This window comes from Podospora pseudocomata, assembly GCF_035222375.1.
Source record: "Podospora pseudocomata strain CBS 415.72m chromosome 2 map unlocalized CBS415.72m_2, whole genome shotgun sequence".
In the NCBI taxonomy this organism is placed as follows: Eukaryota; Fungi; Ascomycota; class Sordariomycetes; order Sordariales; family Podosporaceae; genus Podospora; species Podospora pseudocomata.
Genome location: NW_026946365.1, coordinates 1,670,379 through 1,682,110, shown reverse-complemented (window position 1 = coordinate 1,682,110; position 11,732 = coordinate 1,670,379). Strand labels below are relative to the sequence as shown.

The 11,732-nt window shown below is 55.3% G+C and overlaps 3 protein-coding genes across 3 annotated transcripts; 1 reads left to right on the top strand and 2 right to left on the bottom strand.

Moving 5' to 3' along the window:
• The first annotated feature begins 72 nt into the window (after positions 1 to 72).
• On the top strand, positions 73 to 3,343 carry QC762_203710 (uncharacterized protein). Its single transcript, XM_062887266.1, has 2 exons — positions 73 to 1,307; positions 1,364 to 3,343. The coding sequence occupies exons 1-2, from the start codon at positions 1,003 to 1,005 to the stop codon at positions 2,829 to 2,831; spliced, it is 1,773 nt and encodes a 590-aa protein (XP_062747065.1). The 5' UTR covers positions 73 to 1,002; the 3' UTR covers positions 2,832 to 3,343.
• A 296-nt stretch (positions 3,344 to 3,639) lies between these two features.
• On the bottom strand, positions 3,640 to 9,945 carry QC762_203700 (uncharacterized protein; the record flags this gene model as incomplete). The annotated part of the gene is made up of 2 exons (XM_062887265.1): positions 3,640 to 6,209; positions 6,298 to 9,945. 2 exons carry the CDS (start codon positions 9,943 to 9,945, stop codon positions 3,726 to 3,728), a joined length of 6,132 nt encoding a protein of 2,043 aa, XP_062747064.1. The 3' UTR covers positions 3,640 to 3,725.
• Positions 9,946 to 10,305: 360 nt separating this feature from the next.
• Positions 10,306 to 10,618, bottom strand: QC762_0034760 (uncharacterized protein; the record flags this gene model as incomplete). The annotated part of the gene is made up of 2 exons (XM_062883270.1): positions 10,516 to 10,618; positions 10,306 to 10,449 (listed from the first exon to the last, which is right to left on the bottom strand). The coding sequence occupies exons 1-2, from the start codon at positions 10,582 to 10,584 to the stop codon at positions 10,306 to 10,308; spliced, it is 213 nt and encodes a 70-aa protein (XP_062747063.1). The 5' UTR covers positions 10,585 to 10,618.
• Between the last annotated feature and the right edge of the window lie 1,114 nt (positions 10,619 to 11,732).

The window sequence follows — 11,732 nt, the reverse complement described above, 5'->3', positions numbered from 1 at the left end:
CCACTATCAACCCTGGGTAAGCACACCAATCTTATTCATCCTCATCCCTCGCATAATGACGACCCTTGGCCAGCCTCTTCGGCGCGCAGAAAAAGAAAAAGTTTATCGCTTCTGTGTGGGGGTCGACGCCGGCGTCTTGGAAGAAACTGTGTCTATTTTTTGATTCCACGTTGTAAAACAATAATAGCCTTGTCCTTGACGACAAGGTCACGATAAGACTTTCCGGTTCCGGGGAAGCCGCAGCGCAACATTTCTGCTGACCATAACGAAATGCGATTCATCACAAAAGAAGTGGGCAGCGGGCTCGTTATATGATTACGGGTTACAGCTACAGCGGAATGTGCCGAGGCCTCGGTTGATGAAAGCACCGCAGCGTCCCCAAGATCTGGTCGTGCCTGAGCTTGTTGGTTCATGGTTCATCTCACCCATTTGCCATGTGGCATCGAACGTGTAACCGAACACCCTCCCTTTCAAGCATGCACCTCGCCTCAGTATCGCACTCGTCTCTAATCTACACTCCAGACATTCTCAGCTGCAGGATAGTTTGACGTCTTGACCATCACCTAGCCTGATAGTATAAACATCGAGCGCAAACTAGCAGAGATCAAGCCAAGTCGGAACCAACCACTGACCCCAGCCATGGCCCCCCGTCAGAGAAGCAGCTGGCCGAGATTTGGTCCATGCGTTCTCCATGGCACCCCGACACACCTCAGGCCTTTTCCCCACGAATTCAGACCAACAGATGAACTATTCTCCAGTCTACGAATTACTAACCCCTTTCGCGGACTGTCCCGATAGCCCGGCCGTGATTTACGACGCTCCATTGTAGATGGAAGATCTCTTTAAAAGTCTTGACTTGATGGTTGGCTTGCTGTCCTCCTGCAACATGTTTTCTCCCTCAGGAGATCTTCGCCTCCCCCCACTTCAGTCACTTCTGTCTTTCTTTAATTCCCGATTGACTGCCACTTCTGTCCATTCGCTTCCTCCACCAAAAACAACAACATGAAGTCCATCTTCCTTGCCGCTGGCCTCTTGGCTGCCGGCACCTTGGCCCAGGACGACAGCATCCTCGGCCTGGACCCCAACTCGGCCACCTTTTCTCTGGAATCCTTCCTCTTCGGCCCTCGGTGCAAGTGCTTCCCAGGCGACTCGTGCTGGCCCTCTACCAACGAGTGGAACAACTTCAACCGGACAGTCGGTGGAAAGCTGATCGCCACGGTCCCACTCGCCCAGGCCTGCCATGATCCCAACTACGACCCCGTCAGATGTCAACAATTGCGTGATGGCTGGCAGATGCCCGACATTCAGTAAGTCGATCGTCCAACAACCACCGTGCTGCTGACGCTGCTGACACCCCTGGCAGCATGAATGACTCGGCTTCCATCATGGCCCCTTTCTTTGCCAACCAGAGCTGTGACCCCTTCACTGCTCAGGGCAAGCCGTGCACACTGGGCAACTATGTCAGATATGCAGTCGCTGCTGAGACTGCTCAGGACATCATTGCTACCATCAACTTTGCCAGGAGAAAGAACATCCGCTTCGTCGTCCGCAACACTGGTCATGACTACCTTGCCCGGTCTACCGGTGCCGGTGCTCTGTCTGTCTGGACCCACAAGATGAAGAGCATTGAGTGGAAGAACTACAATGACAAGTACTACAAGGGTACTGCCGTCAAGATCGGAGCCGGTGTCCAAGGCTTTGACCTTCTCAACGAAGGCCTCAAGGTCAACCAGATCGTTGTCGGTGGTGAATGTCCTACTGTCGGCCCTGCTGGTGGCTATACACAGGGTGGTGGTCACTCCGCCCTGAGCACATCTTTCGGTCTCTCCGCCGATAACACCCTCGAGTGGGAGGTCGTCACCGCCTCTGGCCAACTCCTCACCGCGTCCCGTACCAGAAACTCGGACCTCTACTGGGCTCTCTCCGGTGGTGGCCCTGGAAACTACGGCGTCGTCGTCAGCGTTACCCTCAAGACCTTCCCCGACAGCTACGTCGGCGGTGCCACCGTCTCCTTCTTCGCCGCCAACAACCCCACCGAGACCTTCTACAAGGGCATCGACGCCTTCCACGCCGCCCTCCCCGCCATGGTCGACGCCGGCACCATGGTGGTCTACTACTTCACCTCCAACTTCTTCATGATCGCCCCCGTCACCGCCTACAACAAGACCGCTGCCCAAGTCGAGACCATCATGGCCCCCTTCCTCGCCAACCTCACCTCCCTCGGCGTCAACTTCAACGCGGCCTACTCCGAGTCGGTCAACTACTACGACCACTACGACCAATACTTTGGCCCCCTCCCCATCGGCGCCATTCAGATCGGCATCGCCCAGTACGGCGGCCGCCTCATCCCCCGCGACACCTTCACCAAGACCCCCGCCAAGCTCTCCCAGACCTCGCGCTATATCGCCGAGAAGGGCGTCACCTTCATCGGCGTCGGCACCGACGTCTCCTCCTTTGGCCGCAACTCGGCCAACGCCGTCCTCCCCGCCTGGAGAAAGACGCTCGTCCACGCCACTCTGACCACCGATTGGAGCTTTGACCCTGCCAAGTGGAACGACATGATTGCCAACCAGAAGCTCATGACCGAGGACATCATGCCCGCGATTGAGAGCATCACCCCCAACTCGGGCGCGTACATGAACGAGGCCGACTTCCAGCAGCCGAGGTTCCAGAGGGAGTTCTTTGGGACTAATTACGCGAGGTTGATGGCCATCAAGCTGAGGTATGACCCCGAGGGGTTCTTTTACGCGAGGAACGCGGTGGGGAGTGAGAGGTGGAAGGTGAACGAGCAGACGGATGGGAGGATGTGCAAGGCTAGTATTTGGTGGTGAAGGGGGGGGACTGAGATGCAGAAAAAGCAGACAGAGATGCCCTGTCATGTAATGTAATTAATAGCCATGGTGTGGTGTGTGATGGTAATTTTGACCAGGTTAATCAGTTCTCGTTGAGCAAGTGAGATCTTGGTATTATTTGTCTTCAACTGTTCGGTGCCTTGTCCCTTTTTCGTCCTGAATACGAGAGACGATAAAAGGTACCTCAGACACTTTGAACACTTCGATCATCGTCTCAACTTCATGACTACCTCAACTACCTTCCATACTTTGCCCAATCACAATCACAACCATCTCACATCTAGCAAACTTAACCCTCAAAATACAACAAAAACTTTTTTAAAGATTCGGGTATGTTCATGTAAGCCACGCATGCAATGCCCATCAAACTAAACAGAGAAACCCCGACCGCCCCCCCCCCTCCTCCTAATGCTTTCATGACTGCCTGTATGTGGGTATCCCAAAAATCCGTAATAAACCCCCTCCAAACACACCCACCATGCACGCATGCCTCCTCCCCCCCTTTCGAATAGCATGATTATAAACAAGTAAACCCTCCCCCACCCCATAATATGTAATTAACTTTCACCAATTCACACTCCATCTATTAACCCCCCTCAACCTCTGCATCCCCATCAGCAACACCTCCCTCCCCTTGTTACTCCCACTCCCACTCCTACTCCGGCTCAAACTAACCCTCCTCCCCGAACTATTCCCACTCCCACTCCCAACAAGGGTAATACCACTACTCCCCCCTCCACTCCCCACAAGCGTTATGCTCCCACCGCCCCCACCACTGCTACTACTCCTCCCCAAGCTCGCCCCATCTACACTCCCCCTTTCCTTGTTCGCACTCCCTTTACCACCCCCAGAGGCAAAAGGGCCCGCCACCCCCTAAACAACCAACCCCTCCACCTCCGCCGTGACGAGCCACATGATCCAATCCGCCTGCTGACTATTCCTACACTGAAAACACCACTTCGTCACCCGTCCGCTCAAACCCCCCATCCTCGGTGCAACACCCACATTCCCCTCCTCATCCCTCAAGTCCTCCCACACAGAGCACATCACCCCCTTGCTCCCCAAAAGACTAAAGCACTTGCTCCCCAGCACCGCATCCAGCAGTATCAACGGCTTATCCCCCACCTTCTTGCTCGCATGCGTAACAATGATCCTCTTCTCCAACCCATGATAAAGCGAAAGCTCCTGCCTGACTCCCGGAGGCGGGCGCGAGATGTGCAGGATGCAATCCCCCTTGTCCAACCACCGATTATTCTGCACATTAAGATGGCAGCGAATCTCCAACGGCTGATCAGGACTGAAAGGCTTCGCCAACCCCGTCGACCACGCCCGGGAGGCAGACCCCGACAACGACATGTTGACGCTCCTGGGCGGCGTGCTCGCCCCCTCCCCGGAAGAAGCACCAGACGAGTACCCGACAGTGCCCGTGCTCATCCTAGGCGGCTTATCCAACGTCGACTCCTCAATATTAAAGGTATTGTTCCCCCCTCCCAGCAGCCTCCTCAAAAAGCTCCCCGCCGAGATGGTGCTCGACATGCTATGCTGCGACACGCTCGGCGCCCGCGTGCTCGCCCGGTAAGAATTCTTCCTCCCGAACCAGCTCCGTCTCCTGCTGCTCCCGTCCCCATCCGCACTCCCCTCCCCGGGAACCCCCGTCGCCGTGCCGAACGATCTGACTCTTGCCTCTTCGGCAAGCTGAATGTACCTAGCATTATTCAACCTGCTCAAGTGAACCGCCTCATACAAACTGTGCGCTTCCGTCTGCGTCCCAGCGCGGAACCGATACATCGTGCTGTCAGTCTTGAGCCTCGACTCGGGCGAAGCCACACTCCTGACTTCCAGATCCAGCGCCGTGCTGCGGCGGATCATAACCACCGGCGTAAGAATCAGCGCGATAAGCGGGGCGCTGCTCCCAGCGTCCTGGTGGGAAATGTCCACCTCTGAAGTACCCGACGACTGCAGAGGATAAGCCTTGGATTGCTCCTTGCTCAGCCGGTGAACCTCCATAACACCAGGACGCACAACAATAGACGTCATGCCACCGCTGACAATATCCTTCCACATCCCCTTTTTGGAAGACCAATACGAGACAGAAGCCACAAATTTCTGCCCCTCCTCCCCCTCTTGCTTCTCGGCCGCCTGGCTCGAAACCCCGACCTGCGAAGCGGAATGATCAGGCGTGATGCTATTATCATCCGACACCACCGTCTCGACGGAAGCGACCTGCGGCGCGGTCTTGATGCTGTACCCAGGGATCGTGTCCGGCACCTCATCCTCATCAAGCTCATCGCTGGAAGACGACGAAGACTCTGAATCCTCGCTCACCTCGGTCGAGCTGTCAGACGACACATCGGACGGGTGATACTCGTGCTTGAGCGGCGACGACCCTCGGCGCTTGACTCGAGTGACCTTGAGATCAACCGGGGGAGCAAGCTTGTTGGACTTTTTGCTAAGAGTCCGGTGGATAGGCGGAGGAGGGGCGCCATCCTCGCGAAAGGGGGTCGTGTTGGGTGCCGGCCTCGAGGTTTTTGGGGTGTCGTAGGATGACGGGCCCTCCCAGCGAGCTTCATCTCTCTCCTCCGGCGGGTGATGCTGCGCAAATGTGGCTCTGGTAGGTGTCCGCCCAGGCGACACATCTGCATCATCATGAGCAGGAGAGGTGGGAAGAGACTCCACCACATTTCGTGGGCGGTAACGCGAAGGGGTGGTAGGTCTATCAGACCCAAGCTTGCGTTCGCCAACTGGAATATCTTCTGGCTTGGGCGAAGTGCTGCCCATGACAGCACTTGTTGGCCGCCGGCGAGTGAGTGGCGGCATGGGGCTGCTTCCCAGAACATCCAGCCAAAAAGTAATTTGCTCCTCACTGTTCGTGGATAGCTTCAATAGTTCATACCACTCCACTCCATTGTGGGTTCCACGAATCATGACCACCAGAGCCTGGTCCGTCTCGCTAGGACGAGCAGAAATGTACGCCATGGGCACAGGTGGGAACAGTAGCCACGATCTAGAATCGTTGCCAATCTCCCTGATCAAAACATCTCCTTTATCGGCAGGAACATCGGGCTTATCTCGGTGAATCATCTCAACTTGACACTCGAGTCGTTGCCCGGTAGAATGGTCCAGATCGAGCGCGAACACATCCAGCGCAGCGACCTGGCGCGTCTGCTCAATGCCCACCCCATCAAGAGGCATCAGAGTGCGCAGGTCTCGAGCACGAGTGGTGTCCGTATTTCTTGCATCCTCGTCCGTGATACGAGCATTCTCCTCTCGGTGCCGCTTGCGAGCCTTTTCCTGGAGGGACTCGAATACCGAGAGCAGATGCTCCGTGTCAGAAGTATTAACGACAAGCACAGCAGCCTAGACATGGCAACATCAGTAACAAGTTTCGCCCCCACTCACCTCTCACAATTGAAAGGACCAGAGCTATATAGCAGTATCAACTTACCCTAAGGAATTTCGTCATCCACTTGAGCCGAATCAGGGGCCTCTTCAACAAAAACGCCACATCCACCCTCTCCCCATTCTCCCCAATAATATCACCATCCTCATTAATGGGCAGCGCGTTCAAGAGCGAATCATTATCATTCATGCCCTTCAATTTGGGCGCAAGGTTGATAATAAGACCCTGAAACCCAAGCCGCCAAACGTCAACATAACTGTCATAAAGCGGCGATACATCCTCCATCCACGTCAGGAGGTGATAAATGTTCTCGAGCGGCACCTGCTTATGGGAGCTCTTGAGTTTCTCCAGCACCACACCCATGTTGACCACAGACTTGGCCATGGCATCAGCCTTGTTCCTGCCAGCCTCGGAACGGCCAAAGAGGCTGTCACCGCGAAGGACGTGTGTCAACAGCACCGGAATCACACCGTCCACCAAGGTCTTCAGCTCGCGCTGGTAAAAGTACTCATCGTCGGCAAACTCGTCTAGGAGCTCGTCAATCCTGCCCCTGTCCACCCTGCTTGGCCTGCGGTGGAGGCTGCGGGAGGACTTTACGCTTCTTGATCGACTAGGCGGGACGATTTCGCCCGTGTCAGGCAGTGATAATACTGATATCATGTCCGAATGTTTGGTGAGGCGGCGTTTCAAGCTCCCGCCCTTCCGGCTTCCCCTGTGACTTCGGTGACGAGAGAGCTCAGTTCTTTCTGTGAGTGGTGTTGCTGTGGGTTGCGTGACGGTGGTGTGAGAGATCTCGGACATGGTATCCGTCGCGCTCACGGTACTAGCCTCTTCGGAAATGATAGTTGACAATTCATGCCCGCCGCCATTGACGGGAGGGGGTCTTCTGCGTGGTGGCTCCTGAGCAGACACGTCCGAAGACAAGAGTGAGTCGTAGTTGGACGAGTAATATGACGAGTAGTCCGAGATAGGCCTCTTGTGGGAAGACCCAGGGCGCTCTGTGCTGACTTCTGATTCCGTGTACTCAGAGTACTCATCGTCGTACTCGGAAGCCTCACAGCTGGGATAAACTGCAGGGGGAAGCTTGTAACCGCCCGATTCACCGCGGAAGGCATCTTTGAGGATTTCTCTAAGAGGCTTCTTCCCTCCAGATTTCGCAGGAACTGGAGCTCCTCTGGTGGCCCGCCTCCTCTTCAGACCCTCCTGGTTGACCGGTGATTTCGTCTTTTTCGCTGTCGCATCGCTGTCTTCGCCCTGCGAGCTTGCCTTGCCCTTGCTACTGTCTGACTTTGGGGTCTTTGGTCTTTTCGAAGATGGTGTAGGGGCCGGTGCTGCTGCCTCTTTTTCCTTCGCCTTCTTTTCTTCTTCCTTTGGCCGCTTCTCGGCAGCTGGTCGACTTTCGGGCTTTACCGGTGGTTCCAGTGTCTCACGCGATTCCCTTATGGGCGGTTCGCTGCTGATTTGTGTATCCGCGACCGTTGCTGTTTCTGTTGTTGGCGAAGCCTGGACAAAAGGATCAACCGTGTTGTTCAGCCAGGACTCTATGCTGGCCGGTTTGTTAGCGGCCGGCGGTGGCCGTGGTGGCTCGAGGCTCTCTTGGATGATCTCTTTGGCTCCTTCAACAACCTTCTTGAACACCTTTGGCACCGCCTTGAAACTGGGGTTGCGCTGAGCCTTTGGCTTCTTGGGAATGCTCCTATCAGGATTGCCACTCGATGGCAAATCGAGCACGCTGAATGCCGAGTACCCGAACGGAATCTCAGCCAAAGACTTGTTGCCAAGGACTGTCGGGGGCACCCTGTCTGACTCCTCATCGGATTCTGCCGTTGGCCAGGTGGGAATGGGCACCACTTCCGGCGAGTCTCGTCCATTTCGAGACCGAGCCTTGGTGCCGGCTGGGGGACTCTGGCTTTTTCTACGCCTAGAGTTTCGGAGGGAATTCTTCCTCTTCAGGGGCGGCTCGACAGATAGCTCAGTTTCAGCCTCTTCGATAACCTCAATGACATCCTCAGGAGCTTCCTCTCTTCGCTTGCTTTGCGCTCTCTTTAACTTTTCAGCAGAACTAGAGTAAGGTCTGCTTCGACGGGTGGGTGCCTCAGAGGACGATGCTTCGCTCGGCGGAACACGGATGCCGTCGTCTGGGTGCGATGAATCTCTGACAACGGGCTTTACACGGATGCCATCATCGTTGCTCTCCACCGGCCGCACCCGTATGCCGTCGTCTTCAGGTACCTTCTTCTTTTTGCGCTTCAGTTTCAAGCTATCAGCCGGCTTCAGACGCATTCCCACGCTAGGGGGTTCCTTCTTTTTGGGATGCTTCATCTCATCATCTGTGACCGGCCTCACACGGATCCCATCATCATCGAGATCCTTCTTCTTGGTGCGCTTTGGCTCATCTTCCTTGCCCTCAGAAGGCGTTACACGGATCCCGTCGTCCGCAGGTTCCTTCTTTTTACTACGCGCAGATGACTCGCTTTTGGTTTCAGCTGGCTTCACTCGTACACCCTCCTCATTGTCGCTTTTTTTTGGGCGTACACGTATCCCGTCATCGTCGGGCTCCTTCTTTTTCGGTTGAGACGCTTCATCGGCAGAGTCCCTTTTTTTCCGAAGTGGATAGACACGAATCCCGTCGTCGGTTTCGTTGGTTTGCTTTTTTATGTTCAAAGGCTTGACTCGAATGCCGTCGTCGAATGAGGACATGGATTTGGGTCGGAATGATGGCTCTGAAGCGGCCATGCTGGCAATATCCTCTTCTACTGCTATAGTCGCCCCGGATTTATGGCGGTAGTGCTTCACTCGAGGAATTGGCGGTGGAGCCTGTCCGGGATCTGGTGGCTCTACCCTCGCCGCCCAGTCCTTTATTTTGCTTTGAATTGTTGGGTTCTTTGCCGTCTTTTGGAGGAAATCCTTTGGAATTGGCGTGGGGCTCCCTTCGGCTTTGGTCGTCGGAGCACCTGTCCGTGGCGGACTCCTGCCCTGCCTACGCTTCATCCAGTGGTCGTCACTAATAATCCGCTTTTTGGGCGCGTCCTTGGCCGGGATCGGTTTGGATGCCGATGGACCAGCCTTGGTCCCGGATGGCTGCTGCTCCTTTTCTGTCTCCTCGCCATCGCCATCATCATCGTCGTCGTTGTCGTCGTCGTCGTCTTCGATCACCTCAATCTTGTCGTCTTTTGGTTTCTTTTTCTTGGCCTTTTTCCGCCACTTGATCCGTTCTCGGTCCTCTTCGGTCACGCTCTCAGGGGGGAGGTTGGCAGCAAATTCGGTCGGTTCGCTCGCAACGCTCTCGGCTCGTGGCGGTCCACCTGCTTCCTTCATAGCGGCCGCGTTCTTCTTCTGCCAGGCCTTCACTCTGTCTGTTACGCCATTGGGTTGTTGAAGTCTCCGGACAGCAGCGGCCCGCATCTCCTGACGCAACTCTTCCCGTACATGCGCAGCGTCGGCTGCCATACTCTTCCGGCGCTGTTTCATTGCGGCGAGGCGGGCTGGTGAGGGGCGGCCCAGGAAGAAGTCCGTGAGCAGCGAGGGCTCCGGCTTTTTCTTCTGTGGCGATGCATTGTTCGAGGTAGCGGGTGCGCTCTTTGGTGTCTTTGCCGTGGTTGTTGGTTTGGCGGGTGTGGAATGGCGGCGCGCCGCTGTAGCAATCGGTGTCTTGGAGGGATCCTCTTCCTCTTCTTTGGCCGGCGGCGTCATGATTCCGCTTCTGTCGGGGTGAAAGAGTGTTTGTTAGCAGTGGCAGCAACAACAGCTATGACTCTGATGAGACAGCATTCTCTCAAGGTCTGCCCCAATGATCATGACATGAGCCGATTCAGAAATAATTTTTGTTGATCGGAAGATGGGCCAGAACAAGCATCCACTCGTAACTGAACTATCGAAGCGGAGCTGGCAGCTATCCAATCGGGTGATGCATGTCGCAAGCTGGGCCTGGCGATTTTGGTGGAAAGTCAACAAACAAAAACCAGGGCAACCCACCTGTGGTTTTTACCGCTTTTCACCTTGATGGCTCATCCTGACCATCTGCCACTCGAAGAGAAATTCAAATTCGCGCACCTAGTAGGGCGAGAAGTGAAGCCGGCCGTGAGCCTGGAACGGCAGCGTCGGGAGTTCCTGACCGGAGGAGAGATGCAGTGACGTTGTGCAAAGCAGCAAGGACGGATGGATTGGCCTGGCGGGCCGCTGCAGTTTAGGGGGACCCTGAGAAGCGGCGACGGCGGGGTTAGCTGCGAGACAGCGTCTACTGCGGTAGTGGAAAGTAAGCACCCGTGGGGCAGCAGTGACAGCGACAGCGTGAAGAACAGCAGAGGAATGAGGATTCAATCGATGGATCATGGAAAGGAAAGCCGCGCCGCCTGCGGTCCAAAGCAAGCTCCTCCAAGGCAAGACACAGCGCCGCCGTCAGCTGGGCCAATCGAGATAAACAATCGTCTCAGACATAAACAAATCGCAGCCTCTCAGCGCCCCATCGCTCCACCCTTGCAGAAGAGCTTTCCTTGGTCTGACAGACACCCACACCCACCTCAGTCGGGATCCAATGCACCAATCAGCGTCAAATGACCCGGAGCTCCCTGTCCAACCTGTCAGCTGCGCAAACTCGCAGACCGTCGATGTCTTGAAGAATATTCCCTCGGCAAGTGCGCATTGGCGCTTTCATCTGATAGCTATCGATGCCATCCCATCTCATCTTCTATCAGACCCCTTGTCACACAGTCTTGTTGGCACATATCACAGAGCAGTAATAGGCTCTCCGACTATAGTCCGATATCTCAATGTCCCTCCTCCCCGCATCGCCCATGTCTAACCCTTTCAACGTGGCCCTGACATCATCATCATCAACCCATGAACCCTTTCCAAGCCATCCTCGAGTGGATCTTGCCGATGCTCTCCGTTCCCGGGCCCATCGATGTTTGCGCGATGTTCCCGCAGACAGGGAACCAAGGACAAGGACAGCGGGCAGTGGGGCCAGCAAACTCACCATCGGATGCCGGGATCAGCCAAATGCCGCCGCCGGCCTGCCGCGATAAAAATAAATGCAACCACTGCCGACGACCAACAAATCCCGATGATAACGATAAGCCTCCCTCTCTCTCTCACCTCCCCTTACTAACACCCACTCCAATCCCGTATCACATTCAAAGGTCACAAGTCATCGCAAGTCGTAAGCCTCTTTCACGCGGTGAACCGTCCCATCTCACCTTGGTACACACTCAAAACAAGTTGGTGGTGACCACACGACACCACACAGACCCACCCCCACCAGGAGAGAAAAAGAATGTCTTCGTAATCATAGCATGGCCGAGTTATATGTTACAATCACTCTCGTAAAACCAAGGAAACACACAGCACCACCACGTTCACCTGAAATTCTGATAAAAATCAAGATCCAAGCTCGACATTCAAGATTTCATCTGATCCCGGACCTCCGTATCACATACACACACTTGTTCTCAGCCCATGTAGCACTGCACAACTCATCTTTC

Excerpts from the sequence above, each read along its gene's own strand:
- QC762_203710 (XM_062887266.1), top strand. The coding sequence starts at position 1,003 with ATGAAGTCCATCTTCCTTGCCGCTGGCCTCTTGGCTGCCGGCACCTTG. Across the intron at positions 1,308-1,363 it reads TGGCAGATGCCCGACATTCA|CATGAATGACTCGGCTTCCA; the intron begins GTAAGTCGATCG and ends CACCCCTGGCAG.